General features: G+C 41.5%; 1 protein-coding gene across 9 annotated transcripts in view; it reads right to left on the bottom strand.

Annotated features, from left to right (window-relative positions):
• DCDC1 (doublecortin domain containing 1) overlaps positions 1–21,152 on the bottom strand; it is a 553,166-nt gene that overhangs the window by 217,966 nt on the left and 314,048 nt on the right. For all 9 annotated transcript variants that reach the window (XM_089309905.1, XM_089309913.1, XM_089309931.1 and 6 more), the window contains 2 exons: positions 16,267–16,401; positions 13,739–13,857 (listed from right to left, as the gene is read on the bottom strand). In XM_089309905.1, coding sequence (XP_089166031.1) covers positions 13,739–13,857; positions 16,267–16,401 — 254 coding nt within the window. The remainder of the gene's footprint in view (positions 1–13,738; positions 13,858–16,266; positions 16,402–21,152) is intronic.

The raw sequence follows: 21,152 nt of genomic DNA, 5'->3' as shown, positions 1-21,152 counted from the left end.
CTACCTTGCCTGTCAGTTAAAATCCAGTCAAACCATGGCCACTGAGTACCAAGTTTGTAGACACCTGAATGGATAAGTGAAGTATAATTAATATAAACTCAGGCAGAAGAGCTCTAAGAAGGAAAAGACAAGCCCACAGCAAGTCTGTTTGATGTAGGACTGAATGTAGAATGGGTAACAGGGTTTCTAGAGCAGAATTAATGGTGCACATTGAAGACATACCAAGCATCACTTGCAGTGACAATGAGAGTGCCAAATCATAAAACAAGGAGCCAGAGCTGGACCAGTTCGTTCAGTCTGGTTATAATAAAGTGAAAAGTTCTTCAGTTGTAACTGATTCAGAAATAACAAAGATTATATATTCCAAATAAAAGAGCTGTCTGCACCTCAACGTTTATTGCAGCTCAATTCACAACAGCTAAGATCTGGAATCAACCTAAATGCCCATCAACAGAAGACTGGATAAAGAAATTATGGGATATGTACTCTATAGAATACTACACAGCAGTAAAAAAATAAAATCCGGTCATCTGCAACAAAATGGAGGAATCTGGAACACATCATGCTGAGTGAATTAAGCCAGTCCCAAAGGGACAAATATCATAAGTTCTCCCTGATTGGTGACAACTAACTGAGCACCAAAAAGGAAACCTGTTGAAGGGAAATGGACACTATGAGAAACAATGACTTGATCAGCCCTTGTCTTGACTGTCAAGGAACAACTTAATACTTTATCCCTTTTAGTATTTTTTTTTATTCTACTTAATACTATTAGTTGAACTATTTAATTAACACAAATTAGTCTTAGGTATTTAAATTTAACTGAAAAGTGATCCCTGTTAAATATAAAAGTGGGAATAAGAGAGGGAGGAGATGTACAGTTTGGGACATGCTCAATCGGACTTGCCCCAAATGGTAGAGTTAGAAACGTGCCAGGGGATTCCAATTCAATCCCATCAAGGTGGCATGTACCAATGCCATCTAACTAGTCCAAGTGATCAATTTCTGTTAACAAGTGATCATAATGATGGGACTAAGAGTCAAAGGGATTACATAAACAGGACTAGTATCTGCTAATACTAACTGATAGAATTAAAAAGGAGAAAACCGGCCGGCACTGTGGCTCACTAGGCTAATCCCCCGCCTTGCGGCGCCAGCACACTGGGTTCTAGTCCCGGTCGGGGCGCCGGATTCTGTCCCGGTTGCCCCTCTTCCAGGCAGCTCTCTGCTGTGGCCAGGGAGTGCAGTGGAGGATGGCCCAAGTCCTTGGGCCCTGCACCCCATGGGAGACCAGGATAAGTACCTGGCTTCTGCCATCGGATCAGCACAGTGTGCAGGCCACAGCACACCAGCTGCGGTGGCCATTGGAGGGTGAACCAGCGGCAAAGGAAGACCTTTCTCTCTGTCTCTCTCGCTCACTGTCCACTCTGCCTGTCAAAAAAATTAAAAAAAAAAAAAAAAAAAAAAAAAGAGAGAGAGAGAGAGAACGATCCAACATGGGAAGCGGGATACACAGTAGACTCAAGCAGACTCATAGACTGGCAGATGTCCTAAACAGCACTTTGGCCTCAGAATCAGCGCTTAAGGCATTTGGATCCGGTTAAAAAGCCCATGAGAATATTTCAGGCATGGAAAGCCAAAGCCAAGACACTCTGGCAAAAAAAAAAAAAAAAAAGACCTAAATGAAAGACCTCTGTGAGGGAGATCCCAGCGGAAAGAACGGGCCAGCAAGGAAGGAGGTACCTTTCTCTGAAGGGAGGAGAGAACTTCCACTTTGACTATGACCTTGTAAATAAGATCGGAGTTGGCGAATTCTAAAGGCATCCATGGCCTTGGCAACTCATGACAAGAGCCTTGGGTGATTACTGACGCCATAAACAAGAGTGTTAATTGTTAAATCAACAACAGGAGTCCCTGTGCGCTTACTCCCCATGTAGGATCTCTGTCCTTGATGTGTTGTACTATGTGAATTAATGGTATAACTAGTACTCAATTAGTACTTTACACTTTGTATTTCGGTGTGGGTGCAAACTGTTGAAATCTGTACTTAGTATATACTAAATTGATCTTCTGTATATAAAGAGAATTGAAAATGAATCTTGATGTGAATGGAATGGGAGAGGGAACGGGAGATGAGAGGGTTGTGGGTGGGAGGGAAGCTATGGGGGGGGGAGCCATTGTAAGCCATAAACTGTACTTCAGAAATTTATATTTATTAAATAAAAGTAAAACAAATCTAACAAAAAATATATATTTATTAGACAGGATATTAAAACAGCTATTTTGGTCAGCACTGTGGCACAGCGGGTTAAAGAGCTGGCCTGAAGTGCTGGCATCCCATATGCGTGCTGGTTCTAGTCCCAGCTGCTTCTCTTCCCATCCAGCTCTCTGCTACAGCCTGAGAAAGCAGCAGAAGATGGCCCAAGTCCTTGGGCCCTTGTACCCGTGTGGGAGACCTGGAAGAAGCTCCTGGCTCCTGGTTTCAAATTGGCGCAGCTCTGGCCATTGCAGTGAACTGGGGAGTGAACCAGTGGATGCAAAACCTCTCTCTGTGTGTCTCTACCTCTCTCTATAACTCTGCCTTTCAAATAAACAAAATAAATCTTTAAAAATAAAAAATAATAAAAAAGAGCTATTTCAATTGAATTTTTTATATTCAGAAAGACAGGAGGATTGAACATGAAAAGACATAGAACATATATCCAATTTTGTCCAGAGAATAGAAGAGGGAATATTTCCCAATGGATTCTGGGAGACCAGCATCAACCTGATAACAAAAACTAGACAAGACATTATAGAAAAAGAAAACCATAGACCAATACTTCCCATGAATATACGTGCAAAAAATGCTTAAGAAAATTTTAATGAATTGAATACAAAATACAAAAAGTTATACAGGAACAAGTGAGGTTTATTCCAGAATGCAATATTGGTTTAATAATAATTCCCAGCCGGCGCCGTGGCTCAATAGGCTAATCCTCCACCTTGTGGCGCCGGCACACCGGGTTCTAGTCCCGGTCAGGGCGCCGGATTCTGTCCCGGTTGCCCCTCTTCCAGGCCAGCTCTCTGCTGTGGCCAGGGAGTGCAGTGGAGGATGGCCCAGGTGCTTGGGCCCTGCACCCCATGGGAGACCAGGAAAAGCACCTGGATCCTGGCTCCTGCCATCGGATCAGCGCGGTGCGCCAGCTGCAGCGGCGGCCATTGGAGGGTGAACCAGCGGCAAAGGAAGACCTTTCTCTCTCTGTCTCTCTCTCTCACTGTCCACTCTGCCTGTCAAAAAAAAAAAATAATAATAATTCCCTTAAAATAGATCATACAACTAAATGTGAAACCTAAAACTAAATATTTTATGTGAAAATATAGGAAAAATATTTATGACCTGTATTTAGCAAAATTTCCTTATATATGATACCAAAAACATGATCTACAAAAATATAAATTGAGGGGCCAGCACTGTGGCATAGTGGGTAAAGCTGCCGTCTGCAGTGCCGGCATCCCATATGGGCGCAGTTTGAGTCCTGGCTGCTCTACTTCTTATCCAGCTCTCTGCTATGGCCTGAGAAAGCAGTAAAAGATGGCCCAAGCCCTTGGGCCCCTGCACCTGTGTGGGAGACCCGGAGGAAGCTCCTGGCTCCTGGCTTCAGATGGGTGCAGCTCAGCCGTTGTGGCCAATTGGGGAGTGAACCTGCGGATGAAAGACCTCTCTCTTTCTGCCTCTCCTTCTCTCTCTGTGTAAATCTGACATTAAAGTAAAATAAATAAATCTTTAAAAATTATATAAATTGGTAAATTGAGCTTAATCAAAATTAAGAATTTCTGTTCATTGAGTAGAAAAATTATTTAAACAAGTATTTTAACAAAGTCAACATCCAGTGGAATATGAAAAGCTGTTCAACATCATACATCATTATTGGACTGAACCAAATACCTACAATGATGCATCACAACATATCTGTTACAATGTCTGATGTTTAAGACTGACTACGCCAAGTAGTGGTGAGGATAAGGAACAACTGGAACACTCATCATGGTTTAATTAATTTGGAAAGCAGTTGATACTGTCCTAAAATACTAAACATTTACCTTTTTTTAAAAGATTTATTTATTTATTTGAAAGTCAGAGTTACACAGAGAGAGGAGAGGCAGAGAGGGAGAGAGAGAGGTCTTCCACCTGCTGGTTCACTCTCCAATTGGCTGCAACAGCCAGAACTGCACCGATCCGAAGCCAGAAGCCAGGAGCCTCCTCCGGGTCTCCCACATGGGTGCAGGGGCCCAAGCACTTGGGCCATCTTTCACTGCTTTCCCAGGTCATAGCAGAGAGCTGGATTGGAAGAAGAGTAGCCAGGACTAGAACCAGTGGCCATTTGGGATGCTGGCGTCACAAGCAGAGGATTAACCTACTGCACCACGGCGATGGCCCTGGCTAACTTTTAAATTGATAATTTTGTATGGCCTATTATTGATCTTATAAATATCCAATGGCCTTTGGCAGAAGAAAGTCCCACTCCCCTATGAGGGAGATGGTGAGAGAGGCCTTTCCGAGGGCGGAGTTCATCAGTGGCCTAGGTGAAAGTGGCAGGTGTTTGGAAGGGCATGGCTAGATTGGCATGCTCATCATCCTCAGGGCTCTCTGCCTGGGCACAATGGATACTGAGTGCAGTACAGCATCTCATCAGCAGATCTGGAATTGGTACTTGCTGTTCTGTCCAAGACTGTCACGGAAACAAGTGGAGCTGAAGCAGAGGACTCGGGGCCCTTAGTGCATCCAGAGGAGACAGCAACAGCTTGTCTAAGGAAAGAGATGGTAATTTCTAAAAAACACCATAACAAGTAACTTTAAAAAATTGTTGTATAAAAATAATTTAATCTATAAAAAAAGTGAAAGAGAAGGAGAGAGTATTCTAGACAGTAAAAGTGGGAGGGAAAGAGAGGATTAAATAATCCTTCGTATTAATGCAACTTGCCTTCTTTATCTGAGAAAGTCTACTGCAAAGCAGAGGTAAAATAGCACATAATTGGAAAACTACAGGTTCTCACTAACTGAGAGACTATACTTGGCTTTTTAGAAGGCATTGTGGATCAGATATTTGGAACTAATCTCACCTCTGGGTATGTACTTTAAAATATACCTATCATTTCAAAAGCATCAGAAGTACCTGTGTGACTGCATTTTTTAAGATAACCGTATTTCATTATAAATAACAATAGATACTCTCATGTGACAGCAACTTCCAGAGATTCTTCTTCCTTCTCTTCCTAAATAGTATTACATGATTTTAACAAAAGCTATGAATTAAGGCATAGCCTTTTATAGGCTAAAAATAATAGAACTAGCACTTAAAGTGGCAACCTGACAACTCACAATGAAAATTGTAAACATATCATGCCTCATTAGTTCAGCTATGTCTTATTTGGTGTCAATTTATTCTTATTCCAGGTAGCAAGCGCTTGCACGCATTTTTCATTTTTATATTTTTTCTGTTATGTGAATCTGACCATCTGTGAATGAAAAGCAAACCAATAACGCTATTACCAAGTGACCTGATCCATCTCAAAAAAAATAATTAATAGGTGCTTCTTTTCAAAAGATATCTTGGGCTTCTTATAGATAAACCAAATGAATCAAAGTTATTTTCAGACCACCATTTAATGTTGATAGTGTTTCATTCATAAGGAATTTGGCTATGCAGGACTTGACCTTCAGTTTTAAACTAGAATATTAATTAAAGAAATGCACACACAGACACATACACCCACACAGAGGTCAGATTATAGAGGATAAAAACCACTGTACATTATTAAGATCTTTAAATTAGTCATGAGCCTTTAGAAATAGATGACATGCACAAAATTACATACTTAGTTTTTCTTGAAAAACAATTAGAAGAGGAAGCAATAGGCATGAATTCTGTCATGATGTCTCAGTCAGAACTGCGTGGTAACTGTCCACTTAGATGAGACATATTTTCTCCAGTTCACTATATTCTCCACCATGTCTTACAGCAGTCCCCATACTAGCCTGACCCAACCTCCTGCCTTCCTATTACCTGTCTGACCTGTAAAGACTTTTCAGAACTTGCTACCGCTACATGTAAATGGATAGATGGAACTACCAAAGGATACTTGTTTCTCACCTATCTTTGGGCTATAGACTTCCTCCATCAGAATAAAGGGCTGAGTTTTCTATCTTAAAAATGATTCAGAGGCAGGCATTTTTGGTGTGGTGGTGAAGATGACAGTTAGGACTCCTACAGCCCATCTTGGGGTACAAAGGTGCAAGGCCTCCTCACTCCAGCTTCCTCCTAATGCAGATCCTGGAGGCAGTAGTGATGGCTTAAGCAATTGGATGTCTGCCAACCATGTGGGAGACCTAGATTCAGTTCCTGGTTCCTGGATTCAGCCCATTTGAGTCCTGGATGTTGAGAGCATTGGAGAATAAGCCAGTAGATGGGAGTGCTTTCTCTTTTAATCTCCCTCTCTTCCCCACTGAATCTAAAATAAATGATTTTTTAAAGACCCATAAAAGACGGGGTGTAGCGAGTAAAGCCACTGCCTGCAATGCCGGCATGCCATATGGGCGCCAGTTCAAGTCCAGGCTGTTCCACTTCCAATCCAGCTCTCTGCTATGGCCTGGGAAAGCAGTGAAGGATGCCCCAAGTCCTTGGGCCGCTGTACCCATGTGGGAGACCTGGAAGAAGCTCCTGGCTCCTGGCTTCAGATCAGCACAGCTCCGACCGTTGCGGTCATCTGGGGAGTGAACCAGTGGATGGAAGACTTCTCTCTCTCTGCCTCTCCTTCTGTCTCTGTTTAACTCTGACTTTCAAGTAAATAAATAAATCTTAAAAAAAAAACACCCATAAAATAAATTTCAGACTCTTAAGGAATCCTGTCAAATATTAAATAATCTTTTTCTGCCACTTAGCTTTTGCTGGAAATAAAGTGATAACTAGCCAACATTTGCCAGATTACATTAAAAACATTTAAATATAGGCAACAAGTATAATACCTGGCAATAGCAGAAGACAAAAGTAATGTTCACACATGTAGACAATACTATCAAAAATATCAACTTCAAATAGAAAAGTGTCTGTGCAATTTCATAGATATGGACTGCTGAATGAAAATTATCTCTATTCTTAGTATGTTAACAATCACAGGGCTGGCATTGTGGAACAGTGGGTTAAGCCGCTTCCTGCTTATGACAACATCCCATGTTGGAGCACTGGTTCATTTCCTGGGTACTCTGCTTCCAATCCTGCCTTGTACTAATTGTGCACGGAAAGGCAGTAGCTGATAGCTGAAGTACTTGGACCCCTACCACCCCCAGCCATATGGGAGACACTGGTGGCTTTCCTGACTTTTGGCTTCAGCTTGGCCCAGCCCCTGTAACTATGGGTGTTAACTACCAGATGGATAATCTCTTTCTCCCTCTGCTTCTCTCTCTCTTTCTCTCTCTCTCTCTCTCTCTGTGCCTTTCAGATAAATAAAATGCACCTTTAATTTTTTTTAATCACAAAGACAAAATCCCTTTTCCTTGTCCTCTCTGTGGGTTCTACTTTTGGCCCAGGTAGCACTGGTGGACATCGGAGCCGTTTGAGGCTGTCTGGGAAAACAGATTTATGATTGTGATGTGTGATGACAATCATCCTTACAGTCAATTAGGAAACGATGAGCATTTGTCTGTGAAATTTTGCCCAAACTGAACTGAGGCCATGGGCTGCCTTCTAGCCCCTACCATCTGATTAGTGGAATATTTCAAAGAATTCATACATCCATGTGTACACACATAAACACACATACACAGATATGTTTATTTATAGATTCTCAATGGCTCTCTACCTACCTGACTGATACATTTATCTCTTTCTAGATCATCTATTTAGGCATGTATATGTGTCCTTACAACAATATAGCTTCCCGGACAGTTAGTCCTCAGTTCCCTCATCTGGAAAATGAGAGCATGGCACTAAATTGACTCGAGTCTCTCAACCATAGTCCAACACGTGTTATGGTGCTTGTGACGAAATACTGCTCTTTCATTTTCCTTTATTCTCTCATTATTGATGCTGTTGGTATTTTTGAATTTCCTTTGTTTTTAAATATTCATTTTACTTGGTTGAAGGGCAGAGTGACAGTGAGAGAGAGACAGCAAAAGAAAAGACATGTTTCATTGACTGGCTAATTCCACAAATGACCACAATGGCTGGGATTAGGCCAGGTGAAAGCCAAGAGCCAGGAGCTCCAACTAGGTCTGTCATGTGGACGACAGAGGTCCAAACTCTTGGGCTATCATCTGCTACTCTTCCAGAAGCATTAGCGAGGAGCTGGATGGGAAGCAGGGCAGCCGGAATTTGAAGAGCAGCTCCAATATGGGATGCAGGCATGGCAAGCAGCAGTTTAACTCACTGTGCCACAATGCTGCTGGCCCCTATTCTTGTTTAGTTTAATGAATATTGGTAAAAAAAAAAAAGATGAAAGTCTTAATATGGCATATTTCTCTAACGATTCTCATATGGGCATCACATTTCTGCATATTGCATTTAAATTTGATTTTTTTAACATATAAAATGTGTTGAAAATAAACAGATGCACTTTTGTGTGTAGAACTTTCATTTTTAAAGAAGTTACTTTAAATTAGAGTAGTACTTTCTCGCCTGGCCTAACATGGCAGCACATGTTAGTAAAATATAAAGATAACTTAGAGTTATAGACTCTCAATAGGACTACTACTGGCATGCTCCAAGGGCTTATATATAAAATACAAAAATACATATGCTTAGTAAACTTTTCTAAGCAAATATAAGCTTGAATAGATTTAAAGCCATGATAAAATCTGACAAATGCGAGTAAATTTTATTACTCGAGGGGTAATCTAATGTTCTTTAGCCATAAGATTTAGATCTTTTAAATTCCCTAAGGAGCCATATACTAAATTTAAAACTTTTTCACGATGGTTATAGTAACTTTTAGGACAGTAGCGTTCTGACATTTTATTTATAGATCTCTTTATTCAAAGATAGCTTTATCTAATAACTGTGATCAGTTCTGAGGATATACATGCTCTCTGCCCTTAAGCAGCTGCCATTTGGGTGGACATCTTTCCTGCTGTATTATTCTTGGGAGAAGATGATACGAATTCACAAAGTGAAAACTGAAATGAAGATAAAATTGAGTTTTCTGGTTAATATCAGTACATGAATTGCCAGTTTCATGTGACTTATAGTTTGAAAAACTATATCAACATTTCATATTTTATTTATCTTGAAGAAATATGCTAGAAAAATTTATGTAAAATGAGGGATTGACTGTTAGCTATAAAGTTGCACTGAATTATAGATCTTACACATGAAAATGATCTGTATTTTAGCACAGCCAATACATTTCCATTAAAGCATTATTTTTTTAAAGATTTTTATTTATTTATTTGACAAGTAGAGTTACAGACAGTGAGACAGAGAAACAGAGAGAAAGGTCTTCCTTCAGTTGGTTCACTCCCCAAATGGCAGCAACAGCTGGAGCTAAGCAGATCTGAAGCCAGGAGCCAGGTGCTTCTTCCTGGTCTCCTATGCGGGTGCAGGGGCCCAGCACTTGGGCCATCCTCCACTGCCTTCCCGGGCCACAGCAGAGAGCTGGACTGGAAGAGGGGCAACTGGGACTAGAACCTGGCACCCACATGGGATGCCGGTGCCACAGGCAGAGGATTAACCTAGTGCACCACGGCGCCGGCCCCCCATTAAAGCATTATGACAATCACTGTTTTTTATTTTTTTTTAAGGAGCATACTTTTAGGCTTGGTATTGACAGCCTTGAAATACAGCAATTTTGTTTCCTAATTTCTTCATCCAACAGTTGAAATGTGGAACTTTTTCAGCACTGTAAGGGAGTGTATTATAATATCAAATTATTTGGGGCCAGCACCGCAGCTCAATAGGCTAATCCTCTGCCTGTGGCGCCAGCACCCTGGGTTCTAGTCCCAGTCAGGGCACTGGATTCTGTCCCGGTTGCCCCTCTTCCAGGCCAGCTCTCTGCTGTGGCCTGGGAAGGCAGAGGAGGATGGCCCAAGTGCTTGGGCCCTGCACCTGCATGGGAGACCAGAAGTACCTGGCTCCTGGCTTCGGATCAATGCAGTGCGCTGGCCGCAGTGTGCCGGCTGCGGTGGCCATTGGAGGGTGAACCAACAGCAAAGGAAGACCTTTCTCTCTGTCTCTCTCTCTCACTGTCCACTCTGCCTGTCAAAAATAAATCAAATTATTTGGTGATTTTTAAAAAAGATTTATTTATTTATTTTAAAGGCAGATTTACAGAGAGAGAAAGAGAGAAAATCTTCCATCACTGGTTCACTCCCCAAATGGTTGCAACAACTGGGGCTGGACTATGCTGACGCCATGAGCCAGAAGCTCCATCCAGGTCTCCCAGGTGGTAGCAGGGGCCCAAGGAACTGGGCCACCTTCCATTGCTTTCCCAGGTGTGTTAGCAAGAAGCCAGATTGCAAGTGAAGTAGCCAAGACTCAAACTGGAGACCACATGAGATGCTGGTGTAACAGGTGGCAGCTTAACCTGCTATGCCATGACACCAGCCCCTGGTGATTATTTGAACACAACTGTATGAAAATATTTATGTGTGGATCAATGTATGGTAAATCACTTAGATTATGTTTCAAATTATAATCAGAGAGACTAAAATGGTGATTCCATTTTCAATGCTCAAATTAGCCAAAATAACATGTGTGATATGTATCTAATCTAACTGGAAATCTGCTGAGCTGAGAGGCAGACACTCTGGGTTCTAGTACCTGTTTGGATACTACCTAGCATTTTGGTTTTGACCAGCTCAGTGCACCTCTCTGTAGCCCACATTGTAAAAGATTTATTTATTTATTTAATCATTCATTCATTCAGAGCCACCAAGAGAAAGGGAGGGGGACACAGAGACATTTGGTTCACTCCCCAAAAACCTGCAACAACTGGCAGTGGCCAGTTCAAAGTCAAGAGCCACAAATTCCATCTAGGTATCCCATGTGAATGGCAGGGCCCTACGCACTCCAGGCACCATCTGTTTCCTTCTAGGATGCCCTAGCAGGATGCTGGATTGGAAGCAGTGTAGCTGGACAGGGACCCACACTCTAATATGAGATGCAGGCATCCTAAGTGAGAGATTAATCTACTGTGCCAGGATGCCCAACCCAATTTCACAGCTTTAAATATCTGGCCCTTCCTTTTCTGACTGCTCTTGTCATTCTAGTTGATTGTTTCCAAAAGTATCATGCACAAACCATATGCAGCCAACCTCCCCACAGTTGGAATAATTGGAATCACTTTCAACACCTGTTCATGTGGACTTCTGTGGGGCTAGATCTTCAGAATGAAAATCCCTAAGGATAAGGATCTGAAGATCCATATTGTTATCAAGCACTCACTTCAACACACCCAGTATTTCTTGCTTTCCCTTATATAAAACGGATGTGTCCTGAGCCAGTTTGGACTCCTGCCTTTCTGTGCTCTTCCCAGATCTGAAAGTACCTTGCCTAAGAAAACAGTATTACCTGATAGCTCACATTCCCAACCTTTGATGTTCCTGTCAAAACTCAGAGGCAGGAGGAAAAGTCTTGTTTAACATCCTGTTACACTTAATTTAATTCATTTGTCCTACCTTTTTAAGGTTTCTAAATATTAATGAATACATGATTAGTTAATTTATGCATAATTAACTTCATCATACTGTAGGTTTTTTTTAACTTAGACTTAGCTCAGAAGATATGATTCCTTAACAAAATTCTCCAGTCATTTCAGAAGTAGGTGCCTGAGGTTCCTAATTCTCCATGATATCTTTTTTTGCAATATCTTTTTCTATACTATCTCTTCATCTTTATATTTAATCAAACTTAACTCTGTCTCACAAATTTTGGGGAGAGGCAGAAATTTCTATAATATTCTTATTAATTGCTTTTGTTCTCTAAAATTTTAATTATATATATATATAGTTAATCAATTAATTCTTTATTTTCATTTTATTTGGAGGGGGAGGGGACCACTCTTCCATGCGCTGGTTTATTTCCCCAGTGCCTGAAATAGCTAGGGCTGGACTAGGCCAAAGCTGGGAGCCAGGAATTCAATCCAGGTCTTTAACATGAGTGACAGGGACCCGAGTACTTGAGCCATCAAGAAAAAGAAAGCATATGGAAAATAACATTTCCACACAATTAAAAATAAATCAATGTTCTTTCTCATTGCTCATTTTTTGCAATCCATTTTCTAAATGTTTGATTGCAGCTTCCCAAGTCAGAAAAAAATAGAGAACATTTACAGTCGCTTACAAGACAGCAATTTTTTTGTTCTCATAATTTTTCTTTCACAGTTTAATATTTCATATTCATAAGATAAAGGGTTAAGAATACACACAGAAATTTTTTTCTAACTACAAACAGATATAAAGAAATGAGTTCTGATAATCATAGAGGAAAGCAGCAGCTTGTTTACAACACAGGTACATACTGAAGGTCAACATTTCACTTTTTAAAATTTTTTTAAAGATTTATTTATTTGGGCAGGTGCCATGGCTCACTAGGTTAATCCTCCACCTGTGGTGTGGCACCCCAGGTTCTAGTCCCAGTTGGGGCACCGGTTCTGTCCCGGTTGCTCCTCTTCCAGTCTAGCTCTCTGTTGTGGCCCGGGAAGACAGTGGAGGATGGCCCAAGTGCTTGGCCTTTGCACCTGCATAGGAGACCAGGAGGAAGCACCTGGCTCCTGGCTTCAGATTGGCGCAGCGTGCCGGGCCGTGATGGCCATTTGGGGAGTGAAGCAATGGAAGGAAGACCTTTTTCTCTGTCTCTCTCTCTCTCTCACTAACTCCGCCTGTCAAAAAAAAGTAAAAAATAAAAAATAAATTAAAAAAAGATATATTTGATAGGCAGAGTTACAGAAAAAGGTAGAGACAGAGAAAGAGATCTTCCATCCACTCCCCAAATGTGAGCTGTGCCAATCTGAAGTTGGGAGCCAGGAGCTTCTGGGTCTCCCATGCAGATGCAGGGCCCAAGCACTTGGGCCATCTTCTACTGCGTTCCCGGGCCATAGCAGAGAGCTGGATCAGAAGTGGAGCAGCTAGGACTCTATCCAGTGCCTATGTGGGATGCCAGCACTGTAGGTGGTGGCTTAGGCAACTATGCCACAGTGCCAGATCCTAAAATATTTTTAAAACACTTCAAAACTAAATGGCATGAATTTTCAAGCTTATTTTAGATTTATGTTAATATTGATATAATGAACACAAACTTAAACACTTAACAAATATTCTAGGATCCAGTGTTTTGGCACAGCAAGTTAAGTCACCACTTATGATGCCAGTTCTGAGTCCCGGATGCTCTGTTTCCAATCTAGCTTCCTGCTAATGGCCTGGTAAAGCATCAAATGATGTCCAAAGTACTTAGGGCCCTGCCAGCCACAGGGGAGACCTGCAGTTCCTGGCTCCTGATTTGGCCTGGCATAGCTCTGGCAGTTGCAAGCATTTGAGAGTGAGCAAGTGGAAAGATCTTTGTCTCTTTGTCTCTCTCTGTCTCTCTCTCTCTGTCTCTCTCTCTGTTACTTGGCCTTCCTAGCAAATACATCTTTAAAAATAAATAAAAATAAAAAGAGAAGGGCTTATTAAAAAATAAACATTGAAGCCAGAAACCATCAAAATTGGACAGCTCAGAATTCTTACAATTATCATGTATTATTGAGCTAAATAACTCATAGGTATTACCTTTTCTGTAGGACTAATTTATATCCTTCTAGTGATGTTCCCTCCGCAGCACTGACTCTGACTGGATGACCAATAGCAAGACAGCCCTGAGTTATCGCTCTGCTCAGGATCATTCCAGCCTTCCAATGAATAGAGAGGGGGAGAAAGGTCTAAATAAGTTAAAAGAACCAGAAAATTCAACAATGTGTCACAAATAGTGAGGTCATTATGCCTGGATAACCCTGGATATTAACAGTTGCTGAAAGTGAAACACTACCCACAACTTAGCAGTCAGTGAGCCCTGCTCAGATGCAGTGATCCTCTGTCCGACAAGGGTGGCATTTTACAGTTCAGTGCAAAATAAAACAGACCTTGATATCTTCATTTGTCTTTTTTTTTTGTGTGTGCATATTTCACAGTGCAGTGATTTGGGGTCCATCACGTGTCACTTGCCAGAGTTATAACTACAGAGCTTACTTGAAATATGTATGCACAGGGAAAAAAAAAGTTCAGTGAACTGAAAAGATTGAAACAAATCCTTAACCTTTGTATCAATTTAAAGTTTCACTCTGGGTCTAAATATCATGGGTTAAGCATTTTAAGGTGGTTTGTGAATTGCATTTATTTTAAATGTTAGGATTCTTTGCCAAGGAAATTAGTGGGGAATATTATTTTAATAACATTTAACCATTTTATAACTTCATGATCATCATAACCTATTAAGTAAGTAACAACCACTGAGAAATCCATCTGTACCTATTGGGGACTTAGGGCATGTAAAATTCTCTGTAAAAGACTTTAGATCTAAAAGAAGGAGTTCAATCTAAAGGGATTCTCAAAATTATTTCCTTTTTAACATCTAACTTTTATTTCTCAGGTTTTTATTGTATGGAAAAGAAACAATAAGTACTTTCATTCTAATAAGCATATGAACATACTTGTCAATACAATTATAAGAACTGCTTAGGGTAAACAAAATTAGCAACCATTTATTAAGCACTGTATACCAGACACAATGTTTGAACTTCACATTTGCATTCTCATTTTATCATCACAGCAACTGTATAAGGCAGGTATGACTAACTACATTTTATAGTGGTGTAGTGTAGATAAGTAACTTTCCTAATCTCACATAAAGGGTCCCAACTCTGATTTAACTCCAACACTCTATTCCTGGTAAAAATTTCTATTACTTTTGAAAAACTTTTAGACAAGTATGGGTTTATTAAGTTAGGAATGGACATTCCTTATCAAACGGTCCAACTCTAACCAGATGAAAAGTCTAAACCAGGCATCATGTGTGACTTGACTTTTGCCACACAGTGCTAAGAGAAGTTCTTCCGTCAGCCTAGTAGATTGGCCAAATACAGAGCCATGTTTTATACCACAGTGAAAAGGCTTTTAAGTTTGGAAGGCAAACAGACCAAGAATCCTTCCTCTGCTACTTATTAACTCATATAATGAAAACATGCTCAGTTCTGTTAAGAATAAATGAAATAACAAATGTGTAAAAGGCACCTGGCACATAGCAGATGTTCAAAAACTAGATGGTATTGTTATTAAATCAGAAACAAGTACAATGTAAAAACAGCTAGGACAAATAGGGTCTCTGGATTGGAAGCACATTTCAGGATTATCTAACCTCATTCTACTTTGTCACATGAAATAAATATTATCTCTTAGTAGTGCCTTCATATTATAATAATTATATTCTATATGCTTACTTTTAATGCTCAGAGAATCAAAGAACAATAGTTAAGGCACTCCAAAATGTCATCTAAGAAAACAGTTTTGATCTCTCCTTCTCTCCAAAGCGGATAGGAGCAAACTTGACTAGGTGACTCCACACCCACAGAGGTGCTATGAAGCAGCAATATCATCTACCATGAGGTGGCAAAGGGAAGGATTAGAAGGGTATTTATTAGCCGTACCATAAATGCAGACAAATGCATATTTAAAAAGTATGGTTCTTATTTAAGTCAGACTCAATAGTATGATAATAAATTCTAAAAACTAAATATTTCTAATACACAGGTATAAAATGTGTTAGGCTGTATTCACATTTTATACTCAGTGGTTTCTTTTAAATCTTTTTCTTTGCTAAACCCTATGGTGAGTCACGACTTGGTGCTATCTTACCAGGCTCAATGAAGCTGAGTTGGTGAGGCTCAATCAAGACTAAGGAGTAAAAGCAAATGACATGTAAACCTCATGCAAATGATGAGTCTGGATTATAAATAAGTTCTATGCTTAATTTAAGTATACTTGGAGGTAAGAATTAACCAACATGTCTAGAAGTGAACTAAATGCTCACTTGGAAAATTATACTTTCAGGGATCATTTCTGTAGTTCGCTAAATGCTCACTTGGGGATCCACAGAGGCTTCTGGGATTAGACAATACCAAGAGCAGTGAAGGCATTTGTAACAACTAACAGCGGACCACACTTTGATTTATTCTTACGTGCACGAGAGCACCAGCTGCTGGAGCAGCACAGGGAGCCAGCCAGCAATGGGAAGTCACTCACTAAGAGCAGACATTCTTAGGTACCTTCGTGATCAGCCACACACTGGCGGCAGGCCCCAGGGTTGACAGTGCTATTGGACTCCTGCTGCTCACTTGACTGCTGGAGGGACTCCGCTTTCCAATGGAAACAGAGGCATGAAGGATGATACTGGGATCCACCTATATGAGAGGAGAATGCATGTTTAACTCATAGCTTAGTAGTTAATCTTCCTCAACACACTTACCCAAAACAAGTTTCAGTTGAGGTCTCTTTTCAAAAAATAATGTTCAATCTCCTTTAAATCAATTCAGTCAATATTTGTTGAGTACCACCTCTGCTATGAAAGACCTTAGACTATGTGGTATAGGTTATTATAAAATAGCTTTCCTGTCCTAAAGAAAATACAGAGTAGAGGCAACAGTACACCCTCAACACTCACGCACACTCACTTGCACACTATTTTAGGTTAAGCTCCATATGAATTATTACAAATGGTGTTATAGGCATGCAAAAAGAAAGGTGAGCTCACTTCTGCTAGAGCAGTGAAAATGTAGAGCATCCTGACAGAGGTAATGTTAACTAGGTCTTGAAGAATGGAGACAGTTTGACAGAAATAATGAAAAATTAAAAGATATTTCAAGCAAAGGTAAGAACTTTTAATCAAAGTGTCTTCGGATTTATTGGTAGGCTCAAAAGCTAAATTTGACCAAACTGCAGGCAGTGTCAAGCCTAAAGCTAGGGAGTTAGGTAGACAGTAGGAGTCTGAAAAGTTTTCAAGGAGGAAGGACTAGATTACAACAGATTTTAGTAAGGTTCAATCTGACAATAGTAGACATTAAGGATTACAGAATGAAGACATCAAAGGCAGAGAAAACAGTTGGAGTCCATATAGTCTTCTAAGAATAAAGGAATATGAGCTGAGACTGTAGAGACTGTGGGGCTGGACAGGCGGGGACTGATGGGGAAATGTTTCATTCATGTAGCCCATGTTTATTGTCAGATTATATATGCCAAAAGTATTGTACATCTTTTAGCATTTCTCACTGAGACTTAATTGCCAAATTATCAGGTACTCACATCACCTATAGGAATTCAACTGTATCACACTAAACAAACTTTATTTTCTACTTTTTAAAATAAATTTCTACTGAAGTTTTATTAGAGATTCATTTATTAGTTTGAAAGTCAGAGTTACAGAGAGAGAGAGGGAAATACAGAGACAGAGAAAACCTAAATTCATTTCCCAAGTGATCACAATAGCCAGGGCTAAGCCAGGCCAAACCTAGGAGACAAGAGTTTCATTCAGGTTTCCCATGTGAGTGGAAGGTGCCCAAACACTTGGGCCATCTTCCACTGCTTTCCCCAGACCATTAGCAAGGAGCTAGATTAGAAGTGGAGCAGCCCAGGATCCCTAGCCATCAGGGAAATGCAAATCAATACCACAATGAGGTTTCACCTCACCCCGGTTAGAATGGCTCACATACAGAAATCAACTAACAACAGATGCTGGTGAGGATGTGGGGGAAAAGGGACACTAATCCACTGTTGGTGGAAATGCAAACTGGTACAGCCACTATGGAAGACAGTTTGGAGGGTCCTCAGAAACCTGAATATAGCCCTACCACATGACCCAGCCATCCCACTCTTTGGAATTTACCCAAGGGGAATTACACTGGAAAAAAAAAGAGTTGTTTGCACCTCAATGTTTATTGCAGCTCAATTCACAATAGCTAGGACATGGAATCAACCTAAATGCCCATCAACAGAAGACTGGATAAAGAAATTATGGGACATGTACTCTATAGAATACTATACAACAGTAAAAAACAATGAAATCCAGTCATTTGCAACAAAATGGAGGAATCTGGAAAACATCATGCCGAGTGAAATAAGCCAGTCCCAAAGGGGCAAATATCATATGTTCTCCCTGATCTGTGACAACTAATCGAGCACCTAAAAGGAAACCCGTTGAACTGAAATGGACACTATGAGAAACAATGATGTGATCAGCCCTTGTCTTGACTATTGAGGAACAACTTACTATTTTATTCCTTTTAGTATTTTGTTGTTGTTGTTGTTTTATTCTACTTAATACCATTGGTTGAACTCTGTAATTAATACACAATTATTCTTAGGCGTTTAAAATTAACAGAAAAGTGATCTCTGTTAAATATAAGAGTGGGAATAAGAGAGGGAGGAGAAATACAGGTCAGTACGTGCTCACTCGGACTTACCTCAATGGTAGAGCTAGAAATGTGCCAGGGGCTTCCAATTCAATCTTATCACGGAGGCCTGTACCAATGCCATCTCACTTGTTGAAGTGATAAGTTTAAGTACATAATTGATCAAAAAGATAAAGTGTCAAAGAGATTTCAGAAATAAGACCAGTGTCTACAAATAATGAAGGATGTAAATAAAAGGGAGAGAATGATCCTGCAGGGGAAGCAGGACACACAGCAGACTCATAGAATAGCAAATGCCCTAAACAGCACTCCAGCTTCAAAATCAACCCTTGAGGCATTCAGATCTGGCTAAAAGGCCCATGAGAGTCTCACAGGCATGGAAAGCCAAGACACTGTGGCAAAAACAACCTGAATGAAAGATCTTGGTGAACAAGACCCCAGCAGAAAGAATGGGCCATCAAAAAAGGAGGCACCTTTCTCTGAAGAGAGGAAGGAACCTCCACTGCGATATGGCCTTGACTAAATATGTTCAGAGTTGGTGAACTCAAGGGGCTTCCATAGCCTCGAAAGCTCATGGCAAGAGCCTCGGGTGATTGCTGACATCATAAATAAGAGTGCCAATTGTTAAATCAACGGGAGTCACTGGGCACATGCTCCCCACATAGGATCTCTGTCCTTAATGTGTTGTACCATGAGAATTAACGATAAAACTACTAGTTGAACAGTATTCTATATCTTGTGTGGTTGTGTGGGTGCAGTCTGTTGAAATCTTTGCTTAGTATATACTAAGTTGATCCTGTATATAAAGATAATTGAAAATGAAACTTGATGAAGAGTGGGACGGGAGAGGGAGTGGGAGATGGGAGGGCTACGGGTGGAAGGGAGGTTATGGGGGAAAAGCCACAACAATGCAAAAGTTGCACTTTGTAAATTTACATTTATTAAATAAAAAAGAAGTGGAGAAGCCAAGACATGAATTGCTGCCTACATGGGATGCCAACATCCCAGGCAGCAGCTTTACACACTACACCACAACACCAGCCCTCTAAACAAACTTTATATCTCCTAAATTATATGATTACTTTCCCTGAATAATCCCTATAAGTTTTTAAGTATCAACAGTTATTTGTATAGAATTATAGAAATAACGCCAGTTGGGGGGCGGCACTGCAGCACAGTAGGTTAATCCTCTGCCTGTGCAACCGGCCCCCATATGGGCATGGGTTCTAGTCCCAGCTGCTCCACTTCTGATCCAGCTCTCTGCTGTGGCCTGGGATGTGGGGAGCAACTGAGACTAGACTAAGTTACTCGAATTAAGACTTATTCTATGCATCTGCTCTCCCACAATATGGCGCTGAAAGGGAGCAAGCAACCTCTACGCAGCTGCCTCTCGCCAATTTGACTGATAAGCTGCAGGAGCTGATCCTGTTCCTGATTGGAGGAGAGCAGCTTGCTTGGCATGTGGGTAGCAGAGTTGGGATTGGTGGAAGAGGACTATAAAGGAGGAGAGAGACAACATGCACCAGGAACATCTGAAGGAACACCTGAGCAGCCCCCGAGAGAGCCGGCCAGCGGTGTGCCGCTCCTCCACGGAAGCGGGGAAAGTGGCGGGGGGGCCGCCCCTCCACGGAGGTGGAGGGGTCGGCAACCAACCCGGGAAGGACCAGCAGCAAACCCAGGAAGGGCCGAGCAGACAAAAGAACAGCGCAGGGTCCTGTGTCATTCCTCCGCGAATGGGGGAGCAACATAATGGTGCCGTGACTCGGATATGAAACCTAGGAGGGAAGAAGTGGGAAAATACCGGAGAGAGAGACTAGGGAAAAGCCGGCCGGAAAAAGTGCCAGAAGAAGTTAGGATTGAAAGCGAAAGTGAAAGCTAAAAGAAACAAAGACTCGGATATGGACTGCGGGGAGAAGCTAGGAAAAATCTAAGGTTGAAAGTGAAAGTGAAAGCTAGAAGAAACTTAGACTCGGATACAGGCTGTGGGGAGAAGCCAGGAGAAATGAGAGAGAAATATTGTTGGAAGAAAGCTAGGAAATGTACCGGGTAGAGAAAAATATAAGCTAGGGAAAATGAAGCCGCGGGGGTAGGCCGAAGCGGAGATGTAAGCTAGGTTGGGATTCGTCAAGTCAGCCCGGGGAGCAAAAGATGGGAAGCCAAACTGAAAAGCGGAGACGTAAGCTAGGTTGGAATTCGTCAGGTTAGCCCAGGGAACTTAGACTGAAAACTAAACCGGTAGCGGAAACGTGAGCTAGGCTGTGATTCGCGGAAGCCGCTGCGCGCAGAGAGAGCGCGCGGGGCACGAGCGGAGAAAGCGCACGGCGCGCGAGTAGATAGGGAGCGTGGGGCTAGCGCAGAGGCCATGGTGCGGGTGCGAAAAGGCGCGGAGACCATGGAGCGCGCGCGAAGCTGGGAAGCCGCACAGATAAGAGAAGCGCAGGCTAAGGCCACGCAGAGCCGGGAAGCTGCTGCGGTGCGGGGCACCAGGAAGCCGCTGCAGGGCGGGCACCGGGAAGCCGCGGGGATAAGATAAACAGAGGTATAGAAGTAAAATGAGAGAAATAGGAATGCTGGCAGATAGAAGTAAAATAAGAGAAATAGGAATGCCCGGAGATAGAGAAATAGAGAAAAATAAGGCCTACCCACAACATGGCAATGAGAGGGCTTGGATTCGGTCTGCCTGATTAGTAAGGCGGTAAACACCTGCAGGCGGTTAGCAGAGTATGTGCTGCAGGTCACCGAAGACA

The sequence above is a fragment of the Oryctolagus cuniculus genome, chromosome 1, assembly GCF_051225735.1.
Source record: "Oryctolagus cuniculus isolate XC-2025 breed Fujian yellow rabbit chromosome 1, ASM5122573v1, whole genome shotgun sequence".
Lineage (NCBI taxonomy): Eukaryota > Metazoa > Chordata > Mammalia > Lagomorpha > Leporidae > Oryctolagus > Oryctolagus cuniculus.
Note: the sequence above shows the minus strand (reverse complement) of the source record. Positions and strands in the feature narration are given on the sequence as shown.